At 40.6% G+C, this 27,885-nt stretch overlaps 2 protein-coding genes across 4 annotated transcripts; one reads left to right on the forward strand and one right to left on the reverse strand.

Annotated features, from left to right (window-relative positions):
• Positions 1–5,439: 5,439 nt before the first annotated feature.
• Positions 5,440–24,569, reverse strand: LOC105483731 (uncharacterized). Of its 3 annotated transcripts, none has more exons than XM_071071320.1 (5): positions 24,430–24,569; positions 23,634–23,737; positions 21,047–21,103; positions 18,777–18,908; positions 5,440–5,865 (listed from the first exon to the last, which is right to left on the reverse strand). In XM_071071320.1, exons 2-5 carry the CDS (start codon positions 23,692–23,694, stop codon positions 5,813–5,815), a joined length of 303 nt encoding a protein of 100 aa, XP_070927421.1. In that variant the 5' UTR covers positions 23,695–23,737; positions 24,430–24,569; the 3' UTR covers positions 5,440–5,812. The 3 variants fall into 3 exon arrangements, with proteins under 3 accessions (XP_070927421.1, XP_070927420.1, XP_070927422.1); XM_071071319.1 differs by lacking the exon at positions 24,430–24,569 and adding an exon at positions 24,155–24,373; XM_071071321.1 differs by lacking the exons at positions 5,440–5,865; positions 24,430–24,569 and adding an exon at positions 17,806–18,203 and having other exon boundaries at positions 23,634–23,729.
• On the forward strand, positions 24,546–27,266 carry LOC105483730 (BTG anti-proliferation factor 1). Its single transcript, XM_011744717.3, has 2 exons — positions 24,546–25,005; positions 25,946–27,266. Exons 1-2 carry the CDS (start codon positions 24,858–24,860, stop codon positions 26,311–26,313), a joined length of 516 nt encoding a protein of 171 aa, XP_011743019.1. The 5' UTR covers positions 24,546–24,857; the 3' UTR covers positions 26,314–27,266.
• The last annotated feature ends 619 nt before the right edge of the window (positions 27,267–27,885 follow it).

Consider the following 27,885-nt stretch of genomic DNA (forward strand, 5'->3'; position numbering starts at 1 on the left):
GGGAAGGAGGGAAGGAGGGAAGGAGGGAAGGAAGGAAGGAATTTGCATGTGACTTCTTTGAGGTCAAGAGTGCAGAGAACTTGCAAACAGCTGAGAGCCTAAAAGCCCGTAAACACATCAGGGCACATAAGCCTCAGGGTAGTCCAGTGTAGAATTTGCATGTCTTAGGCTTGAGGCCTCAAGGACCTTGTAACTGTGGTTAAGAAATGTCCCTGCCCTCAACGTCACATCTGCTACTCAGAACAAGTTATTACCTTCAGTTATTTCTGACTTAGGACTGTCTGTGGGTGGATCTGTCCTGTTTTTATTATGTCTGCTGGTTCTGATGATCTCATTACTTTGTTAATTAAATTTTTAGCTTATTTTAATCTCCCTTTAATAATTCACTTTTAGCAGCGGGGAAGAGGAAGCAGCACCTCAGAGAATAGTGTCCATCCCAGAGGTAGCTCTGCAGGCTTCCTTCCTGTGCTTCAAATTGTATCTTCTTGCCAGGCCTGGTAGACAGCCTTAAAGACACAGGTTAAAAATATTCATCTAGAGAATTTAGGAAGACCACAGGCTAAATTACTCTTCTGAGGAAAAATGTAAATAGCCCTAAAGCCTCCCAAAATTGCCAGAAAAGAGAACCCCAGAGGCTGCTCATAATGTATCAAAGGCTAGGACCAGCAATTGCTATTGCCCTTGCTGTACTCTTTCTGCTCCCTGCTCCCTCGTCAATGAATTTCATTTGGGAATTACCTCTTCATATTCACTGCCTGTTTCTCTACTTGGGTGTACATGGATATGAATGCATGTCATATGTTCAAAATTGGTTTTTCTTTGTTGTTTATCATTTTGGCTTATAACACTAGCTCCCTATTTGATCTCTTCAGGCAGAGGACAGAATCTGAAAAGAGTCTTCTAAAATATGATAATCTGGCCAGGTGAGGTGGCTCACGCCTGTAATCTCAACACTTTGGGAGACCACAGTGGGCAGATTGCTTGAGCACAGGAGTTCTAGACTAGCCTAGGCAACACGGTGAAACCCTGTCTCTATCAAAAAAACAAAATGAAAACAAAAATTAGCCAGTCATGGTGGCATGCACCTATAGTCCAAGCTTCTTGGGGGGCTGAGGCAGGAGAATCGCTTGAGCCTGGGAGGTCGAGGCTGCTGTGAGACAACATTGAGATCATGCCACTCCAGCCTGCGTGATAGAGTGAGACCTGGTCTCAAAGAAGAAGAAAAAGATGTGATTATATACTTGTAACCTATTCTCTGGACACTGACTCTTAGCTGAATGAGAAATTCAAAAGATGCCAGCTCTTCTGTCTAATTAAGGATATTTACTATTTTAAACTACTAAAAATATATTTTCCTAGTTTGTCATTCATTTTTCCTTGTTCATCCTGATTTTTTTAGTGGCCAGAAGTTTACAAACTTAATGAAGTCAAATCCGTGCTCCTTATTAATGTGTATTTCCACGTCAGTTTATTGTACTTCCTGCTTTAAAAATAATTAGGTGTAAATAGAAATTTAACAGTAAGCAACTAAATATAAAAACAGTTTAAAATAACTATAGTGGCGCAAACTTATACAGTGCTTCATGGTGTTTAGCAGTATGATAATGGAGTAACAGAGTGCGGAGCATGCCTGTCGGATCCCTACCATATGCCAGCTATGCAGATCTGATGCTCTCTGTAGAATGCTCTACGGACATTCCCTGTCCTCTTCCCTTTCCTTTCCTGAAAAGTCAGTCCTAAAGAAGTTAAGTAGAGTTAAGCATGGTAGGCATGAGCTTCAGGGGAAGGCCGTGGGTGACAGGGGAGTTGGAGTGCTCCAGAGGGGATGTCAGAGCCCAAGCGGAAGCAGAAGGACAAGTATCTGCTTTCGCTTAATATTTGTAATTGTTAACTCAAGGTCCTTACATCTGGAATATTCTTATCAAGATGTTAATTATTTAATAAGAATCCTTAATTATTTAGGATTATATTGGTTACAAGGGATAATAAGTTAAACACTACCTTAAGAAAAAATAGAAAAGGAACTTATTGGCAGATTATTGGGGTCTCATAGAATCTAAGGGGAAGGTGAATAACCTAGTCACAAGAAGGGCCAGCCTACAGGACAGGATAATGCTCTGGAACAACTCAAGCCAGGAGCTTAAATATCTCTAAGGTGTTCTCTATACCGTTTATCTCCTTTTCTCTTTGTTCTCTCTCTCTACGTATTCTTTACATAGTAGGAAAAAATGGCTGCCAATGGTATCAGGATTTTACTTGCAGAGCATACAACTATAGGACAGATACCACCTTGATCTCCAGTGTTTCCAGATCTAAAACTCCCAGGGAATAATTCACTGGCTATGCTTAGGTACCCATCATGACTACTCCTGTAGCCATGGATGGAAGTAGGAGGAAAGAAAATGAGGGAGTATTTGAGGGATTTCCAAGAAGGGAGGTACTATGTGGATAAGTCGTAACTACCTATTACTTAGGCCTTCTCTGTTTATCTCCATCTCTGAGATGGGTAATTTGGGGATAAAGGTGATCACTCCTGCTTTAAACTTTTTCCGACGTGGCTGGTCTGAGTGCATGGTGTCTACAACTAATTGATCACAACTAGTTACAGATTTATTTGTTCCTCCTCCACGTCCACTGCTTCACTTGGCTAGCCTAAAACACAAACAAACAAACAAACCCTTATTCTGACTTAACATTACTCTGCAAATGACTCTACACTCAGCTCGGATGATGAGCTCAGAAAGATGATATTTACATGACAGAGTTTCTCAGTTTGTATGTTGTCTTCTGTGTTCCATGCAGTCTGTAACTATTTACTTCATCTAGAAAAGGCCCACCCATAATCTGAGCAAGCAGGAAATAGGATTTTGATTTGGTTTTTTATTTGCTAAGGAGTGCTATGCAACAATGAAAAGCTTAGCAGTCAATTGCTACAAGGTTTTACTTGCTTCAAAACCTTACTTTTTAATACTATTTTCAAGCAACACAGAAATTTACTAATAAGTACTTTTATAAAGAATATTTGAGGAGAAAAAAAACAAAGATGATTACAAGAGGCCCTGAGCCTAGCAATTATGGGTCAATAATTCATGTTTGGGGGCCCATTACTAATGGTATAGAGGCATAAATTCCTCTTGATCTAATTTTCCCTTGAAATCACTGTTCTTTGCAGTTAAAAAAAAATTACACTGAGGTTTACCAATAAATTGTCATAGATTATATTCATACTTTAATATGCACCCTTTAATATCTCTCTATTCTCACTAGGGTTTTTCTATTACAGTATTTTAGAAATCATATTCATATCTCTGCAACTTGTTTTTTTAACTTAAATGTATCATATTTATTCTTCTAAGACTTGGTCAATGTACACAGATATAATAATTTTTATTAGCTATATGGGATTACTATAGTATGAATGATTCATTCACATTATCATTCTCTTATTGATAGACATTTGGGTTATTTCCAGTTTGGGGCCATTATTTTTAAATGCTGCAATAAACATATACCCTTAACACATGTATATAGGAACATATGTGTTTATGTTTTTATATATTGAGTTTTTCTATAAAAACTGACTTTTTCTATAAAATTTATATTAAAGAAATTATCAAAAGTGGGATGTCAAAGCATAGCATATTTTTAATTGATAAATTCTACCAAATACTTTCCAAGAAGATTATAGCTAATTATACTTTCATAAACAAAGTACGATATTTCCATTTCCCGTAACTATATGAGCACCAGACATTATTAATCTTTTACTATCCATCAATCTGATAATAAATGGCATATTGTATTGTTTTGCGTTTTCCTGACTACTACTAAGATTGCATGCTTACTATATTTATTATCCACTCTTTTCTCTAATAAATTGCCCATTATTTTATTTTGCCTATTTTTCTTTTGTTTAATTATCATTATCAATTTATAGTTCTTTATGTGAAGATATTATTATACCTTAATTTTTATTTACTCTATATTTAATATTACTATTAATTCCTTGTTTCTCACATGTGTCACCAATGTTCCTTTTGCTGTCTAGCTTTTTTTTTTTTACAGTCCAGAGGTCTTGGATTTTTTTTTTTTTTAACACCTACTATGCCATGAATTCATAGGGAAGAAGTTCCAGCAGTTCCAGCAGCTCAGGCTTTTTTCCCATTGGTTCTCACAAAGTCTGCTTCTCTGGGTGGAGCAGGCTGGCACTTCAGTTGAACCCAGGTACCATTCTCTTTGGCTTGTTTCTTTTTCTGATCATTTTCCTTCAAGCATTTCAGGAAGCCATCTCAGCTCTTAGATGCTTAATGTGCTCAATACCCACCTTAATTCTCTTGGCAGGAATCTTGCCCTTAACTTGTTTGTTTACAACAATGCCAGCAGCGTGCTGGGGAACAAGGTAGACTCTTTCAGCTTCCCCATGGTAACACTTGTGGGGCATTCCTTTTTGAACAGTACCCACTCCTTTGATGTCTACAATATCACCTTTCTTACAGATTTGCATGTATGTGGCCAAAGGAACAACTTTTCTAAAACGCCTAAAAATCACATTAGGGGATGACTCTCATCTTTCCTGTTGTGTTTGTCGTTTTGGAGAATTACTGGTTCCTGCCCAAAGGACTGTCTAGCATTTCTATATTGTTTTTTTTAATGATGCTTTTTATCATAAACAAACATCTAGTTTTGCTTTGTTTTTCACAGATGTTTTAATCTTTTCCTTTATGAATTCTTGTCTTCCTGAATGACTTAGAAAGTTTTTCCACCCATCCTCACTGCCATAGACTGAATGTATTCCCCACCAAATTCAAATTCACATCTTGAAACTCTAATCCCCAATGTGTTGCTATTTTTAGGTGGGGCCTTTGGGAGGTGATTAAGTCATGAGAGTGGAGCCTTCATGAATAGAATTAATGCCCTTATAAAAGAGATCCCAGAGCGCTTCCTTGCCCCTTCCATTATGTGAGGCTATAACAAGAAGATGGCCCTCTGTGAATCAGAAATCAGGCTTTCACAGACACCAGATCTGCTGGTGCTTTGATCTTGGACTTCCCAGTCTCCAGAACTGTGGGAAATAAGTGTTTGTTGTTTATAGGTTACCCCGTTTATGGTATCTGTTACAGCACCACAAACAAAGAAAGTCACACTTGTAAATCTACACATTTCCTGATTTTTCTTTTATTGGTCTTTATTTAGTAATGTAATTCAAATAGAATTTGTTTTATATACAATGTAGCAATCTAACTTTCTTTCACCTAGAAAGTCAATACTCAGGATTATAAAAAGTAAATAACTATCCACTTCTCTAAAAATACCCCTCAGAGGAGTAACCCCTTGATGTGTTGCCTTAAAGTTTTTTCTATGTATATATAATCCTTTGATACGTGTGTGTGTGTGTGTGTGTGTATACACATATGTGTAAATACTATATGTACAGCATGATCTATATTTATTTATTTTTCTCCAGTTTGTTTTCTTTAAAGACCTTAAAATGCTGGAAAGAACTCCAAATCAGTTGGTATACTCTACCTCATTCTTTTAAAAGGCATAATAACATCATATCTTAAAATCTGACAAACTTCACTTATTAAGGCATAACCAGTTAACTACTCCCAGCTGAAGAAATCCCCAAGGTAAAATCTTCTCTGCCCCAGCTCTCCAAATCTTGTTCTGAACAGTGGTCCCACATCTCTGAGGAGTTCTTTACTTCGTTCCCCTGGGACAGAGTCACAGTATCAGCCTTTATCTTTAAAAAGGGCAGCCTTCTAATTGCCACCTTCAATCAATCAGCTCCCAAGTCTCTCAACATTCTGAACTAGCTTTCTTTTCTATGTGTTGTAGGTCTGGCTTCTTCATTTAATATTCTGCCTGCAAAAGAAAGAACATTTGGAACAGCGCTATTCTGCTACTGACCTTTTTGGTACTTTTAAATCTATAGGGGATGAGGGGGAAATGCAGTTAAAAATAACCCAAGACTCCTTCTGCAATATTTATAGATCTCTCATCAGTCTTTGATTCCATAGATAGGTACCACTTAGCTAGGCCATATGATTTTGATATTGATTCAAGATTTTTAATCTTCCATCAGAGCTTTTACTGCCACAGAATTTCGGAGTTCATTCATTCCTCAAATATTTATTGATGCCACTATTTACCAAGCACTATATGAAGTGCTGTGAATGTACTGGTGAACAAAACAGTCTCAGTGCTGGGTAGTTATGTACTTCTTTGAGCAAATTCTAATTCTAAATTTGATTGAAATCATTCTTTGTCTTTAATTCTCCTTCGAAGCATTTACACTAACATGATGCAGATTTTTGTGTTTTGTATGCTTTTCTGCCATAAAAAACATCAAGTTCAACGCTGTTCCTTATCTAAAGAGAAGATTTTTATGCTGTAGGTATCATCATGACACTTTTTAAACAATTTTTGTCTAAATAGTTTAGCATCTTTTTAACAAAACCAGTATTGTTTCTATGGGTTAAAAGTCATTTGGTATTCAAGAAATATTTATTGAGTCCCTAGTGAATATAGGTACTGTTCTAGGATTCAGGCCTAGGGTGTGTGTGTGTGTGTGTGTGTGTGTGTGTGTGTGTGTCATAGAGCTTTTTAGCAGTGTAACAGTATAAACTTTTTCTCTGAACAATATTTTTATAATGTACTAATTAAAATACATTGGATTACAAAGGACACTGATTGACCTATACCTTGATTAATAAGGTTAATTTCTTAAAGCCCTGCTTTTAAGTAACCTCTTTAAACAAAACAAAATAAACTTCATTCATTTTAATGAGAAAGTTTTTTATGTAGTACATCTTAACCTAAGATTCCCAAATAATTTTCAAAAAATTATATACATATTTCATATGTCTCCATACATGTTTATAATAAAAGTACATCTGTGTAAGTAATAATAAAGAATTTGAAAGTAATCAAGCATAGTAATCCAACGAATAATTTTTGTACTCAGCGAAGGAGAAAGAGATGACTTGATAGTGGGTGATGGACGTGCAGGAAAGAAGTGAGAAAATCTGGATTTAGAAAGCTCCTTCTTTTTGCACTATTTTTCTTATGATTTTTTTAATATTTTGAATCTTATTACCGAGGTCAGTTTTGCTTAAAATAAGCTTTAAACATCATTTTTCAGGCACAAAAAAGCAAAGCACAAACAATGTACATACACCGAATGGAAATAGTGCATGCACACACAGACCAAAGGGTTATAAGAGATGAAGATGCTATATCTTCATATCTTGCTTGGTGTTCACAAGCAAAATAAACATGTCTGGGATTATCCAAATAGGGGATTCCATTTAATTTTTTTTTCCTGTGATAGTTTGACTAGAAACTCTGCTGAGTGACTTGGTGACTGTGTTCATACCTGGAATCATAATGTTGACACAATTTCTCTTAGTGTGTATATTTAATGTATTTGGGTTAAAAAGTCTTTATGCTGGGAATTAAAAGGAGTTTTACCAATAGTGATATGACTTTTCAAGAGCTGTATTGCTGAAAGGTCATTAATTAAACATTCGTCTTGTGAGGTACACCTCATTAACATCTTATTCTATTCACAAAATGGGTATCCTTTCATCCAGTTGGGATAAAAACAAAACCAAAAACAACAAAAAAGAAACTAACAACAACAACAAGAAAAAACATTGACCAAAACAGACACAAATCCTTGCCTCTAAAGAGCTTATAAACTTCAGAATCTACATGGATGATAATTCTGTTCATGGGGTCAATTTGTTCAGCTCACAAAAGGTGCGTTTTGTCCTTAATTAATACCGGCAATCCCATCACAATGCAGTACTGCTCAAAACTAAAGCCCTAAGGGAGTAAAGTTATCCTGTTAAAAGTGTTTTTGCTTAGATGGTTACTCTGGCCTCCAAAATCTTCTATCATGATCATCTCTTTTTTCCCCCCGCTTTTTAAATCCCCATACCTAGAGGACAATAGTGATCATCTCTTTGATGCTTGTTGATCTAGATGAGGGATAGACAAAGTATTGCCCAAGAGCTAAATCTGCTCTCTTCTGTTTTTGTAAATAAACCTTTACTGGAACACAGTCAAACTTGAATTGTCTATAGCTGCTTCCACACTATAACAGCAGAGTTGATGACACCACAGAAATACAAATGCAAATGCACAGAACTAGGATGACCACTTTCACCATTCTTATTAAATACAGTACTGGAAGTCATTATCAGAGTAATCATGCAAGAGAAAAATATAAAAGGCATGCATATTGGAAAAGACGAAGTCAAATTGGAAGTCAAATTATCCCTGTTTGCTGAAGATATGATCTTTTATCTAGAAAATCCTAAAGACCTCACCAAAAAACTATTAGATTTGATAAATGAATTGAGTAAAGTTTCGGGATACAAAATTAATGTACAGAAATCAGTAGTGTTTCTGTACACCAATAATGATCTAGCCAAGGACCGCATCAAGAAGGCAATCCTATTTACAATAGCTACAAAAATAAAAAATAAATGAATATATTTATTCATTTAATAAATATATTTTAGGAATATATTTAACTAAAGAGGTGAAAAATCTCTATAAGAGGAACTATAAAACACTGATAAAAGAAATCATAGATGACACAAACAAATGGAAAAACATCCCACGCTCATGGATTGGAACAATCAACGTTGATAAAGTGACCATACTGTCCAAGGCAATCTACAGATTCAACTCAATCCTCATCAAATTACCAAAGTTGTTTTCCAGAGAATGAGGGGGAAAAAAAAAAAAAAAAAAAAAAACTTCTAAATTCATATGGAACCAAAAGAGAGCCTAAATAGCCAAAGCAGCCCTAAGAAAAAAGAATGAAGCTGGAGGTATCACATTACCTAACTTTAAATTATACCAAAGGACTATAGAGTAACTCAAACAGCATGGTATTGGTATAAAAACAGACACATACATCAATGGAACAGAATAGAGAACCCAGAAATAAGGCCACATACCTATAAACAACTGATTTTCAACAAAGTCAACGAGAATATACACTGGAGAAAGGACACCCATAGTGCTGAGAAAATTGGATAGCCATATTCAGAATGAAACTGGGTTCATACCTCTCACCATATACAAAAATTAACTTTAGATGGACTAAAGACATAAACATAAGACCTGAAACTATAAAAATCCTAGAAGAAAATATAGGAAAAACTATTTTGGACATTAGCCTAGGCAAAGAATGTATGACCAAGTCCTCGAAAGCAAATACAACAAACAAAAATAGACAAACAGGATTCTGTTAAACTAAAAAGCTTAAAAGAAATAATCAACAGAGTAAAGAGACAACCTTCAGAATGGGAAAAAATATTTGCAAACTATGGATCTGACAAAAAGCTAATGTCCAGAATCTACAAGGTATTCAAAGAGTTCAACAAGGAAAAACCAAATAATTCCATTAAAAACTCGGTAAAGGTTGGGTGCAGTGGCTCATGCCTGTAGTCATAGCACTTTGGGAGGCCTAGGTGGGAGGATCCCTTGAGCCCAGGAGTTTGAGACCAGCCTGGGCAACATAGGAAGACCCCATCTCTACAAAAAAAAAAAATGCAAAAAATTAGCCAGGCGTGGTGGCATGCACCTGTAGTCCCAGCCACTTGAGAGGCTAAGGAAGAAGGATCACTTGAGCCTAGGAGGTTGAGGCTGCAGTGAGCCGAGATCTTGCCACTGCACTGGGTGACAGAGCAAGACCCTGTCTCAAAAAAAAAAAAAAAAAAAAAAAAGTGCTGTGCGCAGTAGCTCACGCCTATAATCCCAGTGCTTTGGGAGGCCGAGGCGAGTGGATCATCTGAGGTCAGGAGTTCAAGACCAGCTTGGCCAACATGGTGAAACCCCATCTCTCTACTAAAAATACAAGTTAGCCAGGCATGGTGGTGGGCACTTGTAGTCTCAGCTATTCAAGAGGCTGAAAGGCAGGAGAATTGCTTAAACCAGGGAGGCAGAGGTGGCAGTGAGCCGAAATTGTGCCACTGCATTCCAGCCTAGGGGACAGAACGAGACTCCACCTCAAAAAAAAAAAAAAAGTAGGCAAAAGAAAAAGACATGAACAGGGAGAGGGAGAACATCAGGATAAATAGCTAATGCATGCTGGGCTTAATACCTGGGTGATAGGATGATCTGTGCAGCAAACCACCATAGCATACGTTTACCTATGTAACAAACCTGCATATCCTGCAAATGTATCCTGGAACTTAAAATAAAATTAAATTAAAAAAAGAGACATGAACAGACAATTTTCAAAAAAGACAAACAAGTGGCCAATAAACATATATAAAAAAAGCTCAATATCACTAATCATCAGAGAAATGCAAATTAAAACCACAATGAGGTATCATTTTTCACCAGTCAGAATGGCTATTATTGAAAAGTCAAAAAGCAACAGATGTTGGCAAGGACGTGGTGGAAAGGGAATGCTTATACACTGTTGGTGGGAATGTAAATGTGTGCAACATTTATGGAAAACAGCATGGAGATTCCTCAAACAACTAAAAATAAAACATTTAGTTTGGTAATCCTACTACTAAGTAGGCACCCAAAAGGAAAGAAAGTATTACATCAAAAAGATATCTTCACTCATATGTTTTTTCTAGCACTATTCACAACAGCAAAGATATGGAATCAACCTACATGTCCATAAGTGAATGAATAAAGAAAATGTGGCATATATACTATGGAATGTGACTCAACCATAAAAAGAATGAAATCATGTCTTTTGCAGCAATGTGGGTGAAACTGGAGTTCATTATCCTCAGTGAAATTGCTCAGAAATAGGAAGTCAAATACCACATGTTCTCATTTATCAGTAGGAGCTGAACAATGGGTACACATGGACATATAGAGTGGAATAATAGACACTGGAGACTCCAAAAGGTAGGAGGGCTGAAAAATTACCTGTTGGGTACAATGTTGACTATTCAGGTGATGGACACACTAAAAGCCCAGACTTCACCATTACGCAGTATCTGCACGTAAGAAATCTGTGTTGTACCCTCTAGATATATAAACATTGACGAAATTTAAATGGAAAAAAATTTACAGAATTGAGTAGTTGTGACAAAGCTCCTCTGGCCCACAAAGTCAAAAAGTATGTACTACCTAGCCCTTTATAGAACAAGTTTTGACCACTACTGATCTCGATTTCTGGGGCTTCAAGTACAGTGTTATTGAATATTTGAGCAGATCTAAAGGGATGCAGCCTTGCATTCTTAGGGGATCCAGCCTTACCTACAGAGCTCATATCTCTCCTGAAAAGCAAAGAAGGAGCAGATCTTTACCTTCACATTTTCATAATATTAGAATGCTTTGTCCCCATTGCCCCTGGTGCTTAATGAATGTTTTTGTTTGTTTGTTTTGAGACAGAGTCTTGCACTGTCGCCCAGCCTGGAGTGTAGTAGCACAATCTTGGCTCACTGCAACCTCTGTCTCCCGGGTTGAAGAGATTTTCCTGCCTCAGCCTCCTGAGTAGCTGGGATTACAGGCGTCCGCCACCACACCCAGCTAATTTTTTATTTTTACTGGAGACAGGATTTCATCATGCTGGCCAGGCCGGTCTCAAACTCCTGACCTCAAGTGATCTGCCCGCCTCAGCCTCCCAAAGTGCTGGGATTACAGGCGTGAGCCACCATGCCCCGCCGAGTGAGTGTAACTTTTAACAGGCAAATCTGATCATGTCATTGCTTGGTTTAAAACTCTTGGGTAACATCTTCCTCATTCTTTGGATATGATGAATATCTTAAATACAATCACAAGGTGCTTCAGATTCTGACCTCACATAGTTTTCCAGCCTTATCTTTGGTGTCTCTCGTTTCATTCTCTTCACTAGGAGATCAAACACTTCCACTCTGAACATACCTCTGTCCCCTTTGAACACTTGTTTTCTTAGTCTGAACAGCAGCTCTTATTCTGCCACCCTCCATCCAGGTTAATTCCAACACATCCTTCAGTAAAAATCACTGTTTTAGGAAAGACTTCTGTGGCATCCCTCTGCCCTGTCCCTATCTAGGTTAGACTTTCATAGCTTCTCTATTTTTCTTCCACAGCAGTTTTCAGAATAGCAAATATCTACTTGTTTATGCTATTTCCTTAGTTTTGTGTTTCTACTAGATTCCATAAAGTGTAGGACAGCTTTTTTTCTGTAAGTGGATGTAGCTCCAGTGCTTAGCAAGTACCTGATACAGAGCAGACAGTCAAATTCATGGAATGAATTTATGAACAATTAGAACACTTACACATCAGACATTTTGCAGTAAATTTGTACTCGGTAGTTATTGGGAGTCAAATTAAGAGTGAGTGACCTGGGCTGGGCACGGTGGCTCACACCTGTAATCGCAGCACTTTGGGAGGCTGAGGCGGGTAGATCACCTAAGGTCAGGAGTTTGAGACCGGCCTGACCAACATAATGAAACTCCGTCTCTACTAAAAATACAAAAAATTAGCCAGGCACCTAATTAGGTGCGCACCTGTAGTCCCAGCTACTTGGGAGGCTGAGAGAGGAGAATTGAACCCGGGAGGCAGAAGTTGCAGTGAGCCGAGATTGCACCACTGCACTCCAGCCTGGGTGACAGAGCGAGACTCCATCACACACACACAAAAAAGTGCGCAACCTGAAGCATGAATGTCTTACAAAATTATGTGAAGTTGTTCCTTCTATCAAGATCTAATTAAAAAGTGATCCACTAACTCGAGTGTAATGCTAATATGTTTTTTTGATAGTCTTTTTTCTTTTTTTTTTTTTTTTTTAAAGAAAGCAATATACTTTATTGCATTTCTTTTTTCTTAATTGGTACGAGGAAGCTCAAAAATAAATTTATTGTTTATTTATAGCAATGCTCTCCAAACCCACATTTCTGGTAAAATTTCTTCCTATCTTATTTACACAGCTTATTAGCCTTTTTGTTTATTTTTAAATCTGTTGAGTATTTGCTTCATAGCCTGGGCAACATGGTGAAACCCCATTTCTACTAAAAATACATAAATTAGCTGGGCATGATGGCACATGCCTGTAGTCTCAGCTACTTGGGGGGCTCAGGTAGGAGGATCAAAAAAGTATTTGCTTCATATCAAGTCTCTTCAAGTTTGTTTTTTGTTTTTGTTTTAGATATAAGATCTCACTATGTCATCCAGGCTGGTCTCAAATTCCTGGGCTCAAGCAATCCTCCTGCCTCAGCCTCCCAAAGTGCTGGGACTACAGGGTGAGCCACCGCACCCGGTCACATAAGCCACATAATTGCATCTTGACTCTGTTTAAGACTCATTCTTCTTATCAGAGTAAGTCCAGAAAAGCATATAAATAGCACTTCTTTGGCCATATCTGAACAATTGGTAAGGATGGAAGCTACAGCTGGTCTCAGAGGTTCTAAGGGTCCTGATTGAAATTCTATGACTGTCTTGCTCATGGGGGAGAGGAAAGGGGTAGGTGTGATGTCCTAGAAGTTAATAGTTTTTTTTTTTTTTTAAGTTAGCAAAATAAACTGAAGCCAGTTATCCACTGCTTACGAAATGTAAATAGCATATTAATATACTGTGGCAGCAACTTGGCAACACTACTTTCTGTGCCAGACCTGCAGGGTGTAGCCTTACGTGTGTGCATCCAGTTTGAGGCTAGGACCTCCTAGGCCACTTCTTGCTTCTCTGGTAGGCTGGTTTTTAAGTTACTCCTCCTGCGTCCTTAAGTACATCAGGCTGGGGAGAGGAGGTGAACTAAGAGTTCATCAGTTTAGGAGGTGGGGGAATTTAATCATACATTTGCCTTTTCTTAAGATGATTAAACAATGAGTGTTTATGAAATCAAGAAAAATGTTTTTCCCCCCAGAGTTTTCTTTTCAAAGACTTCCCTGTGCATTCTGGCTAATTTAAAAAGAACCCCATAGGGTGCTTATTTTTGCACACATATATTGCCAGAGTAGTTCCTGTTTTGGTTTAAATGTGTTCCTTCTTTTTAGCCAGATGAAAGAGAACTTTCTCTGAAAAGAACTTGTCTGCTGATCATGTTTGTTAGAATGAGCCTAAATAAAGTTTCTGTTAAGAGCTTAACTGTTTAGTTAAATCCTCTTGGCTAAATTATCTGGCGAATATTTGTCCTTGGACGATGTAACCACAGTCCGCTCATTACTCTCTTTCCAATCTGAAATGTGTGTCTCTCCCTCTCCCGAGGACTACCAGGAAGTGAGTGTCTTGAATAAGCAGCTTTCCCTCTCATTCAGCTAACCTATTCCTTGTGCAGTTGGATGTTGGGGTGTGGGTGTGGGTATATGAAATATGCTAGGCACCACAAGTGAGCACGATCAATCCTGCATCAGGTAAGGGGCTAGGAGGGGACTGCCTAGGTTAAGCCATAGAGAAATGACATCTTGAAGGCATTAGATAAGAGAGAAGAATGTTTGAAAGGGAAAGGCCATGGAAAGAAGTAGAAATACCCTTCAAAAGTCTGTGGAGCCTGGCATGCAACTATACAATTAAGCTTTCCTGATAGATAGTTTTCCTCAGGAGAAAATTCTGGGAAGATACAACTGCAAAATAGGTAAGTACATCAATAGTGAATTATTGATACATGATAAACGTGGATGTATCTCAAAAACATTGTGCTAAGCAAAATAAGTCAGACACAAGAGACCACTTACTATACGACTTTATGTATAAGAAATTTCCAGAATAAGCAAATCTATAGAGACAGAAAATAGACTAGCAGTTTCCTGGGGGCGGGGTGGAGGAGGAGGTGGACAGTGGCGGGGCAGGGGGCAGGAGGCAGGGGGCAAGTTGAAATTGTATCAGAGGTTATGAAAATGTTCTGAAACTGATTATAGTAATGGTGCATAACTCAGTAAATTAACTAAAAATCCCTGAATTGTACACTTGAATGGGAGGATTTTATAATATGTAAAATATATCTCAATAAAGCTCCTTAAAAAAAAGGCAAGATCATCATCTGTTCAAAGGGACTAAGGATAGAACTTTTTGAGTATAAAGATAGAAGTTCTCTTAACTATTACAATCTCCCATCATCTAAATAGTGTACAGTCAGCTTTGTTTCTACAAGGGAGAAAACCAAGAAAAGAACCATTCCTTGAGTACTCTAATGGTTTATCTTTTACTACTGTTTTGCTTTTTATATTTACTTGTGAAATAAGCAGTAGGGTCGGACATTAAAAACAAACAACAACAACAAAAAACACATGGCAACCATTCTTCGAGTTTGATGATCAGCATTACAGTTAAAATTCAAATTGGCTTTCAGAAGATAATGTTTTCTACATTTTGCTTGATGAAGGTTTAAATAAAAACCATGCAAATACGGAATGTTTTTAATACATGCTTTAATGCTAATAAAAGGATGCTTTGCTTTCATATTTTAGGGTCAAGGGGAAAACTTTCACTTTGCCCCCTGAAGGTTCACTGAAAATTTGACAACAGGTAAAACAGGAGAATAGGTATGCAAATTTATTAACACGCATGGGGCGGAAATCACAGAGTAATTACCATAATACCCAGTGTGGTACTGTTTCAGAAAAATTCTAAAACCATGTTTTCCTCTGCTTTTAAACCAACACAATAACAACCAACACAGAAGACTTCTGTGACCCCAAAATATGTGGGAATTTCTCTCCACCATCAACCAACCAATCACTTCTACAGGGAACACAAAAGGGTGTCCTTCAATTCAATTCCAGTACTATCTACCTGGAGATCGTGTCAGATCCTACATGTTGAGGGCTCAGACCCCAAAAATGCCCACCACCCCAAACACCAGTAGCAAGTTCAGGCCTCTGGAACTTCTTTTTCTTTCTTCCTTTCTTTCTTCTTTTTTCTTTTCTTTTCTTTTCTTTTCATTATCTAGTCATCAAGAAGCAGGCCTCTGGAACTTCTGGTCTACTGGCTTCAAGTTGAGATTCCCAAGACCTTCTATCTGGGCGGGTGAGGTATAGGGGAAGGGGCATGGAATTTCCATTCCCTCGTTGGGCCCACCACCCTCCAGGAAACTCCATATGTTCAGCTATCTGGAAGCTCTTTGAACCCTGTCCTTTTGAGTTTTTATGGCGTCCTCATTACATAAGCATGATTGATTAACCCATTGGTGAGCAAGTCGACTTTCAGCCCCTTTCCCCTCGATGGAAGTTAGAAGGTAGGGCTGAAAGTCCCAACCCTCTAATCATGCTTTTGGCTTTCAGGTGACCAGTCCCACCCTGAAGCGATCAGTCTAGTTTAGCATACAAAAAGAAAGAACTTTGGAGATTCCAAGGATTTTAGGGGTTGTATGCCAGGAAGCAGGAGGGAAACCAAATGTATATTTCAGAATATCACAGATTCAGATGCTTATATACCCTTTCTCAAGGGGAGATGGGAAATGTAGATAATTGTTCTGGTAGGTATTAACTCATTCGGGAGAATGGATAGGTTAGGGAGACTGTCTGAAGGCAGACACTATGGGACCGTGAGGAGTGGATCTGGGCAAAAACAACCATTGTCATATTTCACAGATAGAGTCCCCCAGGTAATTGCTTGGAGCTGCGCTCAGAAGAATAGATGAAAAATCTGTCTTAGCATAGTAACTTCAGCCTCTGCTCTTCTCTGGTGGTTGATCTTTCCTGGTTATTTGACCAGATTTCTTGGGAGGGAGTATTAAGACAACTGCACTTAAGCTTTCTTAGTCAGATAAGGAAATTCCAGAGTCTCTCCTGGTGCTTTGGGAAAGAGGATATGAGAGGCAGGGAGAAAGGAGAAAGGCCACAGAGATACTGTGGTTCTGAGGTTAATTTTTCAGGACTTTCAATTTCCAAAGCAGTCAGTATGGCGAAGTGTCATATTTTGGGGAATTGTTTTCTTTGACCCAACAACATTCAACCACATCAGACTGTGAACTCAGCTCTCCCTGGGTATCCTCAGAGAATTGGGTCCCCAACCTCCAAGGATACCAAAATTAAAAGATGCCCCACCCCAGTCCCCAATATAAAATAGCATAGTATGTGCATACAACCTATGCACATCCTCTTGTATACAGTCATGCATTGCTTAAAGAAAGTTCTAAGAAACGCGTCAGTAGGCGATTTCATCATGTACCAACATCATCGAGTGCGGTTACACAAAGTTAGATGGTAGAGTCTGCTACACACCTAGGGCATATGGTATATGGCCTCTTGCTCCTAGCCTACAAACTATACATCATGTTAAGGTACTGAATATTGTACACAATAGTAACACAATGGTATTCGTGTATCTAAACATAACTAAATGTATAAGAGGAACTGTAAAAATATGGTATTATAATTTTAGGGGAAGAATCTTCTTATAAGCGGCCTCTAATTAACTGAAATGTCACTATGCTCATGACTGTAATTTAAGTCATCTCAAGATTGCTTACGACACTTAATAAAATGTAAATGCTATGTAAAGAGTTGTTATACTGTATTTTAATTTTTTGTATTATTTTTATTGTTGTATTGTTATTTTTTTTTTTTTTTTTTTTTTTTTGAGACGGAGTCTCGCTCTGTCACCCAGGCTGGAGTGCAGTGGCCAGATCTCAGCTCACTGCAAGCTCCGCCTCCCGGGTTCACGCCATTCTCCTGCCTCAGCCTCCCAAGTAGCTGGGACTACAGGCGCCTGCCACCTCGCCCGGCTAAGTTTTTGTATTTTTAGTAGAGACGGGGTTTCACTGTGTTAGCCAGGATGGTCTCCATCTCCTGACCTCGTGATCCACCCGTCTCGGCCTCCCAAAGTGCTGGGATTACAGGCTTGAGCCACCGCGCCCGGCCTGTATTGTTATTTTTTATTGTTTCGTTTTTTCCCGAATATTTTCCTTTCCTTTTCTTTTTTTTTGAGACAGGGTCTCCCTCTGTTGCCCAGGCTGGAGTGCAGTGGCACGATCTTGGTTCACTGTAACCTTTGCTTCCCAGTCTCAAGCCATCCTCCCACCTCAGCCTCCCAAGTAGCTGGGACTACCATGCCTAATGTTTATATTTTTTGTAGAGATGGGGTATCGCCATGTTGCCTAGGCTGGTCTCGAACTCCTAAGCTCAAGCGATCCTCCCACCTCAGTCTCCCAAAATGCGGGAATTACAGCTGTGAGCCACCGTGCCAGAGATTTTTCCAAATATTTTCAATCTATGGTTGGTTGAATTCATGAGTGCAGAACTTGAGGATTCAGAAGGCCCACTATGTTATCTAGCTGAAGACTGCTTCTGCTTCACCTAGGGAAAATAAGTATTTATTAAGCAAATGGATAAGAGAACACAAAATAGTGGGGAGGCTCTCACTTTATCCTCATCCTCATCAGAAAAAACATGCAATTTGGCTGGGCATGGTGGCTCATGCCTGTAATCCCAGCACTTTGGGAGGCCGAGGCAGGCGGATCACTTGAGGTCAGGAGTTAGAGATCAGCCTGGCCAACAGGGTGAAACCCCCTCTCTACTAAAAATACAAAAATTTAATGCACTTAATTTAATGCACTAAATTCTAATTAGAATTAAATTAAATTAAGTACATTAGAATTTAATGCACTTAAATTCTAATCTACTTTGAGATTATATATTTGAGTTTCCATTAAAAAAAAAAAAGTTGCTGTTTTGTCTTCTTCTTCTTCTTCTCCTTTTTTTTCTGAGACAGGTTCCCGCTTGTTGCCCAGGCTGGGGTGCAGTGGCACAATCATAGCTAACTGTAGCCTCAAATTCTCCTGCCTCAGCCTCCCAAGTAGCTAGGACTTACAGGCATGCACCACCAACCCCAGGTAAATTATTTATTTTTTGTAGACAGGGGGTTCTCACTGTGTTGCCCAGGGTGGTCTTGAATTCCTGGCCTCAAGCTATCCTTCTGCTGTGGCCTCTCGAAGTGCTGGAATGACAGGTGTGATCCTCCACGCCCAGCCCTGCTGTTTTTCTTTGAAAATAAAAGAAAAACTAAAAATACAGTGTAGAATAAAGTAAAAATAAAGTATAGAATATGCCAACATTTGATTATGTGGGTATTCTACCAAGCTTCCTGAGTATTATCCCCTCTCTTGAGAGCAAAATGTGGACACCATTACTGGACAAGAGTATCTCTGGCTTGCTTAGTGTCTCCGAAACTGGGAAGAATGGAGTTTACCCAGACTATAGAACCTAAAGGAAGCAATTAACAACTCACTGAAAACTTAGTTCATTTTAAAGGCAGCTTTTACCTATTCAATTGATGTGCTAACCTTTTCTTTTAAGGAAAGAAATTTCTATTGGATACGATATATACCTGAAAAAAATGTGGAATTTTTTAGGTTTTTTTTTTTTTGTTTTTTGTTTTTTGTTTTGAGACGGAGTCTTGCTCTGTCGCCCAGGCTGGAGTGCGGTGGCACGATGTCGGCTCACTGCAAGCTCCGCCTCCTGGGATCACGCCATTCTCCTGCCTCAGCCTCCAGAGTAACTGGGACTACAGGCGCCCGCCACCACGCCCCGCTAATTTTTAAAATATTTTTAGTACAGACAGGGTTTCACCGTGTCAGCCAGGATGGTCTCAATCTCCTGACCTCGTGATCCACCCACCTCGGCCTCCCAAAGTGCTGGGATTACAGGCGTGAGCCACCGCGCCCGGCTGTCTACTGTTAAACCTTAAAATTGAAGAGGTCTTTGGCAGCTGGGAAGGTGCAGATAAACACTCAGTAACCCAGGGAGTTGCCTCCTGTGACAAAATAGAAGGTGAGAGCTTTAAAAAGAGATAGGCCAGGAGGTTCTGGCACCAGGAAGGAAAAGGTCTGGGGAGGAGCCCAGCTTTGAGAAATGGCCCTGCAGCTATGCAATAGAAAGTTGAGTGAGAATTCCTGGAGGCCACTGATCAGATTCAACAGTGACCTGGACACAAAACCATCCCTCCTGGCTGCCCTCCCACCTCCCCCACCGAACCCTCCAGGGCTCCCCTCAGTTGCTGGGTAAGAGAGACTGTGGAACTGACCAGGCCCCTCGTTCCTCTTGTCAATTTAGGCCAAAGGGGAAATGAAAAGTTGAAATGGTCTTAAATAGAAAGCACTTTTGCTACTTTCTCTTATCTGTACCTAGGGATAATTTTCATTCCAGTTAAATTATTTGGCAGATTAACATTTTAATATGTTCTTTGTTTCATTTTCCAGTGGGCCTTTTAATAAATGTAGCTGTATCTTCCAGTTTATGTCAGCTATGAGATGTCCCCTCAGCTGCCTTGAGTTTTGATTTTTTTTTTTCTTCTACTATCTCTACTCATCTCCAGATGGCCTTCTAACTTTATCAGGTTTTCTTTCTCAAGGTCATTTTTAGGAGAGCCAGTATCAGGAACTCCCTTGAAAACCCTACCAGGTATTTAGAGCTCAAATTTTGTAGTCCACGACTGAGAGTTCAAATCTGGTTGTAAAACCTTGGGTAAATAACTTATTTTCTTTAAGAGTGTATTCTCATATGTTAAATGCTGTCAACTGTACTCACTTGATTGAGTTTCTTAGAGAATTAAATGAGAAAGCATGGCAGGGTGCGGTGGCTCATGCCTGTAATTCCAGCACTTTGGGAGGCTGAGGTGAGTGAATTGCTTGAGCCCAGGAGTTTACAACCAACCTAGGCAACATGGTGAAACCCCGTCTCTACCAAAAAATACAAAAATTAGCCAGGCGTGGTGGCACGCGCCTGTAGTCCCAGCCACTCAAGAAGCTGAGTGGAAAGATGAGCTTGAGCCCAGGAGGCGGAGGTTGCAGTGAGCTGTGATCGCACCACCACACTCCAGCCTGGGCAACAGAGTGAGTCTCAAAAAAAAAAAAAAAACAACAACAACAACAACAACAAAAAGCATGTAAAACACTTAGCACTGATGCATTGTTAATGATAAAATGATAATAACCTGCATTATTACTTTTGTTGTTAAGCAACGCTTCACTCCTTTTTCCTCCCACTCTCCAAACAATCTGAATAGCTTCCACAAGAAGAAACTGAGTTTTGTCTAAAATCATTATGTGTCACCCTCTGATTGCAAGTTCTTTTGTGTTTTCTGAATCGCAGTAGATCTAAACCCAGTGCAAATGTCTTAGCTTGTGTCCTTGGATACTTACGCAAGCAAAGCAAGTCAGGTGTTAGCGGGGAGGCAATTAAAAGTGGTCTCCTCCTTTCTGTGGGTAACCAAAAAATAGATAAATAAGAGGCATAGGTCTCTAGTTGAAGACATAAACCCACAAGAAAAGCTAAATTATTTAAAGATAAATAAAGCTGATCATATAATCTGCCTGCTAAAAATACTCTCAAGTACCCTATGCCTGCCTCCATTTACCAGTTTTTTCAACAATACTTATCCTCCTTGGTTTATACCTTTATGATACTCCAAGATCAGGCCCTTTCCTTTCCTCCAAGGAGAACTAATCTTGGATCACTTTCATTGGCTTAGCTGAGATTGTTCACTTTCGGGGCTTTCTTATTTTTCCTCTGCCCCGAAACACACAAATAAATAAATGCCCTGTTTCTACTTGCCATCAACACTCCATCAAGAACTCTCTCACTTGACTTTTTACTTATTGGTTGTGAGTTTTCTAGATACCTAGCACTCTATCTGGAAGTTGGTGCATAATAGGCACAACTTTAGTGACTGCAGCTAGCTGACTAGCAACAGGCAGGTTGCCTCTGGCTCAGTCTGGAAGGCCCTGGCCCTGAATGTGCCTTCAGGGAAAGGGCAGGTCCAACTGGGGAAACAATATCTAATAGTTGTGCTTTTATTTGTCGACTTATTTTAAAACCCAGGCTCATTTTTTTGAATTTGTTTTGACAGCATTCCTAAGATTTTTAATACTTTGATTAGAAATGTTCTAAGTTTTAGAAATTAATTAGACAGGCCTGGCGTGGTGGCCCACGCCTGTAATCCCTAAACTTTGGGAGGCCGAGGCGGGTGGCTCACCTGAGGTCAGGAGTTTGAGACCAGTCTGGCCAACATGGTGAAACACCATCTCTGCTAAAAATACAAAATTTAACCAGGTGTGGTGGTGCATGCCTGTAATCTCAGCTACTCAGGAGGCTAAGGCAGGAGAATCACTTGAACCCGGGAGTCGGTGGCTGCAGTGAGCTAAGATCATGCCACTGCACTCCAGCCTGGGTGACTGAGTGAGACTGTCTCTCAAAAAAAAAAAAAAAGAAATTTCATAAATTACTATCAAATTGCATGATAATAACACAGTACTTGGGAGAGCCTTGGTAAACTTAGCATAACACAGAAAGCACCTTTATAATTCAAAAAGTGTCAAGAAATACCTGCTTGTTTCCCAGATGGGAAGGGCCTGACAAAACTTCCAGAAAATGTGACTAAAAGTATATATGTCAGGAATTGAAAACTATTAGCAATTAACATTCTGCACCATCTAAGACTTGTGTTTAAGACTAATGTTTATTTCCAGTTTTTTTTCCTGAGTACTCTCTAGATTTCCCAGGTTAAAAATTGCTATAGTTTCTCAAATCAATTTGTCTCCTAATGGGATGATTTAAGGTGGGAAACACACATATACAATAAAAAAAAACTCAGGGCGGGAAGTAACTCTCCCTGAGTCTGTGGGTTAAACTTTCTGTTAACCCTGTTCAACTGGTTTTATAAGGCTTTCAGAAGGGGTGCTGCTGCTGCTAGTGCAGGCAGTTAAAAATAGTGTGGAGAACAAGGGCTTGGGGGAAGTCTGAGTCCAATCCTAGCATTTTGTTGATTTAATATTTCTGTGTTTTAGATGAGTCAATTTAAGCACATGACCGAGAGGCCAAGTTGGAGACCAGGTTTGGAAGAGAAAAACTTTCACTTGACTTCTAATTTGTACTCAGTGACACATGAACGACAATGTAAGTGAACGCAGGGAACTAAGGATGGGTCAGGTTAGGTGGGAGACCAGGAGTTCTTATTCTAATGTTACAGTAATTTCATGAATTTTCTTTTGCTTCTCTATCTTCTTTTTGAGTTGTAAAAGAGGTTTCATGCCTTCAGTGAAATTATTATTATTTTTAAGCATAGTTCTATCTGAAAAGTTCTAGAAGAAAAAACCCACTATCTTTAATTTTTTCACACATAACTATTTAGTTATGTGTCCTAATGAAAAAATCTAGAAGTTATTTTTTCAAATCGAGTTTTACATATTTTTAAACAATAAAACGTTTTATCCTGTTTTATAATGTCATATTTTTGCTTCATTTCTATATCCTTTAGCTCAGTATTAAAAAGAAAAAAAAAAACTCAAAGTGGTGTGTTTTGCAATATTGATGACCAACTAAGGTCGGGATATTTATTTCCATCTGGTAGAGTTCAACTTCTGCCTCCTGTTTGCTTTCTCCATCTGCCTGCCTCCCTTCATCTTTTTTTTCTCTTTTCCCCCTTCTCCTTAATGGAGTTGGGGTTAACCCTGTCCTAGGCCTAATCGTTTTCGCAGGCTCCCGCCTTCCTGCTACACTGGTTTCTAAGTTTTTTTTTTTTTTTTTCGGTAGGGTTTCAAATAAACTTAAAATGTCTACACTTAATACTTTCACAAGCTTCAAATTCTTTTTATTTTATTTTTATAAAGAGCAGGACTCAGGCTAGGAGGGCATTTGGACTAGGTAAAAAAGAAAAATCTTTGGTTTTGTGTACACAAATTTTAAAATACATTGTACAGATTTTTTTTTTTTTTTTTTTTGGATACAGACCACTTTTTACAGGATCTGCGTTATTATATTTGCCTTCAGTAACTGGCTCTCCTGTCCGCATCCAGTAAGGTTTCCACTCTTCTCTTCATTGACTGGTGAAGTTACTGAAACAGCAACCACAAATGGCCTTACTAACCTACTTATTTTGCAATTACACTTTTACAAAGATATCCCACTACTCTTCCCCTAGGGTGGAGCAGAAACGGCTCCGCGGCGTTGGCAGCTCGTTTGCGAGGGACCCTGGCTCCCCGAGGCTGCAGTCTTTTTCCCTGGACTGAACGCCCCGCGGGACCGTTCCCTCCACTTTCCCCCGCACTCGCGGAGCGCACCGCCAGCACACACAGCGCTGGAGCCCGCATCGCCCGGCACCACACGCGCCTCCGGCTTGAGGAGCCAGTCACCGAGATCCGGAGCGGGAACGAGATGTAAACACGGAGTGGGAACATGCAGCCCGATCTGAGAAGGCGGCGCGAGAGTAGACACAGCCTGCGCCAGGCGGCTCTTATTTATCCAGCACTTACACTCCAGGGCAAGCGGGCCCAGGCAGCGCACTCTTGCAGAAGGATGCACTGGCGCAGAGCCTGGACCTGCTGAAGCGGGAAGGCGGAGCTAGGGCTGGGGGCGGAGCTTTCACACGCGCACCCTCGCTTCCCTCCGTCCTTCGACACAGCAACTGGGTCTCCAGCCGCCACTCCGGGTTTATTTGTTTACAAGCGGATTACGTCAGCTCCTCCCTCTCTTCCCTGTCTCTGGACCCGCCTCCTGGACTCTTTTCCCGCCCCTTTCGGCCCCGAACCGGCTTGCGTCACAATGGTGCGATATTCGGATTGGCTGGAGTCGGCCGTCACGCTCCAGCTACGCCACTTCCTTTTCGTGGCACTATAAAGGGTGCTGCACGGCGCCTGCATCTCTTCGCCCCTTGGAGCTGGAAATGCGATTCTTGAGATATTCGGATGCTGGGGAGCTGGAGGCGGAGGCGGCTGGGGAGGTCCGAGCGATGTGACCAGGCCGCCATCGCTCGTCTGTTCTTCTCTCCTGCCGCCTCCTGTCTCGAAAATAACTTTTTTAGTCTAAAGAAAGAAAAAAAAAAGTAGCCGTCCGCCCCTCACGCCCTCTCTTCCTCTCAGCCTTCTGCCCGGTGAGGAAGCCCGGGGTGGCCGCTCCGCCGTCGGGGCCGCGCCGCCGAGCCCCGGCCGCCCCGGGCCGTCCCCGCACGCCGCCCCCATGCATCCCTTCTACACCCGGGCCGCCACCATGATAGGCGAGATCGCCGCCGCCGTGTCCTTCATCTCCAAGTTCCTCCGTACCAAGGGGCTCACGAGCGAGCGACAGCTGCAGACCTTCAGCCAGAGCCTGCAGGAGCTGCTGGCAGGTGAGCAGGGCGAGGGCGTCGGAGGGACGCGGGCCCCACATCCCTGGGTCAGAGTCCGGCCGTCGGGGCTGCGGGAACCTCGGCAGCGCCCCGGGGCCGGTCGCGCTTGGGCCCCACCGCGGGACCGGTGTGGTCGCGCTGGGTGGCCGCTAACAGCGGCTCCCCGCGAGGCTTTGGGGGCTGGACGGAGGGCGCCCCCTCCCCCCAGTTGGCAAAACGGAGTGGAGAAGAAAACACGCACAACAAAGAAACTTAAACCCACCGAGGCGGGAGCTGCGGTCCGAGGACCGTCGGCGGATTTGGGGACAAAGGAGCCGCGGGGCTGGGGTGGGTTCGACGCCCCCTTCCCTCAGTCCTCTCCAACCGTTGCGTGGTCGGCGGCCCAGCCCCGGGGTGGGAAGCCGCGCCACTGCTCCGGAGCCAGCTCAGAACGGACGTGCAGTCTCCCCGCGCCTCCTGCTCCTGCCCATTAATCATCGGATTTGTCACCGGCACAATTACAGCCCTTCCCAGAGCGTGGTTTAGGGTTGCTTGTTTTTCTTCCCTTCGGGGTTAACAGTCCGATGGCGCTTCTCATCTCCAAAGCCACCAACTCCATTGTGTGCATCTGGGGTGGGGTGGAGAAAGTAAACAGTTTCTCGCCTGGCCATAGGTGCCACTGGCTTCCCGGCTGGCCGAGGCTGCGCGCCTGATTCCTGTTTTGGCGGCTCAACCAGTTGGTTCCTGGAGATTGTTTTGTCCCGTACTACTGCGTTATTTCTAAAACCCTGCCCGCTTTTTCTCCATCCCCGCACATACACAACAACGGATGCAATCCTGGACATTTTAAAAAGTTGATAGTTTTCATTTTCGCTCCTCAAGGGATGCTGGGGTAGGAGGAAATCACACTGGGAGCTAACGATCCTAAGCGTTGTTTCTCTGTTCTTCTTTTTTTCTATAGAACATTATAAACATCACTGGTTCCCAGAAAAGCCATGCAAGGGATCGGGTTACCGTTGTATTCGCATCAACCATAAAATGGATCCTCTGATTGGACAGGCAGCACAGCGGATTGGACTGAGCAGTCAGGAGCTGTTCAGGCTTCTCCCAAGTGAACTCACACTCTGGGTTGACCCCTACGAAGTGTCCTACAGAATTGGAGAGGATGGCTCCATCTGTGTGCTGTATGAAGCCTCACCAGCAGGAGGTAGCACTCAAAACAGCACCAACGTGCAAATGGTAGACAGCCGAATCAGCTGTAAGGAGGAACTTCTCTTGGGCAGAACGAGCCCTTCCAAAAACTACAATATGATGACTGTATCAGGTTAAGATATAGTCTGTGGATGGATCATCTTATAATGATGGATAAATTTGATTTTTGCTTTGGGTGGGCTCCTCTTGGGGATGGATTATGGAATTTAAACCATGTCACAGCTGTGAAGATCTGGCACAAGATAGAATGGTAAAAAAAAATTTTTTTAAGTGACAGTGCCATAGTTTGGACAGTACCTTTCAATGATTAATTTTAATAGCCTGTGAGTCCAAGTAAATGATCACTTTATTTGCTAGGGAGGGAAGTCCTAGGGTGGTTTCAGTTTCTCCCAGACATACCTGAATTTTTACATCAGTCCCTTTAAAGAAAATCTGTATTTCAAAGAACCTTTCTCTGCAGTAAATCTCGCAGAGGAATTTGCACTATTACACTTGAAAATTGTTACTGTTAACCTTTTTGGCAGCTCAATAGGAAAGCTGAACGTTTTAAACATGGTAGTACTGGAAATTTTACAAGACTTTTACCTAGCACTTAAAATATGTATAAATGTACATAAAGACAAACTAGTAAGCATGACCTGGGGAAATGGTCAGACCTTGTATTGTGTTTTTGGCCCTGAAAGTAGCAAGTGACCAGAATCTGCCATGGCAACAGGCTTTAAAAAAGACCCTTAAAAAAGACACTGTCTCAACTGTGGTGGTAGCACCAGCCAGCTCTCTGTACATTTGCTAGCTTGTAGTTTTCTAAGACTGAGTAAACTTCTTATTTTTAGAAAGTGGAGGTCTGGTTTGTAACTTTCCTTGTACTTAATTGGGTAAAAGTCTTTTCCACAAACCACCATCTATTTTGTGAACTTTGTTAGTCATCTTTTATTTGGTAAATTATGAACTGGTGTAAATTTGTACAGTTCATGTATATTGATTGTGGCAAAGTTGTACAGATTTCTATATTTTGGATGAGAAATTTTTCTTCTCTCTATAATAAATTGTTTCTTATCTTGGCATTTTAATCAATCTCTTGTCATGATTATAGAGGTTTAGCTAAAAGTATTTTTTCTTAGAAGACAGGTTCTATAAACTGTGAATATCAGTTGCACACTGGTCATGCTGAAAAAACATTTGAGGAATGAAGATGCTCTGTGTATACATATTTAGGTGTTAGAGGCAACACAGGAATAACATGCTTTAAAAATTTCTAAAGTCAAAACATGGACACATTCACAGGCTAAGGATCTCATGAAATAAGGATAAGAGACCACGGTAGCATCTACCAAAAATGTGATAACTCAAAAGGATTACATTTCATTGCTTCCCTGTTGAAGTGAAGATAGAAATGTTCCATTCTGACCCACCTTTGAAAAAACGATTACTTTGCCCCATGGATTCCTTGTTCAATTAGAAATTTCCCGGGGCAGGTGACCCATAGTCTTAAAAGAACAGGCTAAACACTACAGAGAGATTGGTTGCTTTTTGCTTTTCATCACCTGCAAGATTTACATAAAAATCACATAAGCTGGAATTCAACAAAAGGTATGTTTATGAACTTTTATTCTCAAAAGTTGAAATGCTTTCTCGATTCCCCATTTTCAGACTTTTATTTCAGATAAATGCTAAGAACCTAAGTGGACC

The sequence above is a fragment of the Macaca nemestrina genome, chromosome 10, assembly GCF_043159975.1.
Source record: "Macaca nemestrina isolate mMacNem1 chromosome 10, mMacNem.hap1, whole genome shotgun sequence".
In the NCBI taxonomy this organism is placed as follows: domain Eukaryota; kingdom Metazoa; phylum Chordata; class Mammalia; order Primates; family Cercopithecidae; genus Macaca; species Macaca nemestrina.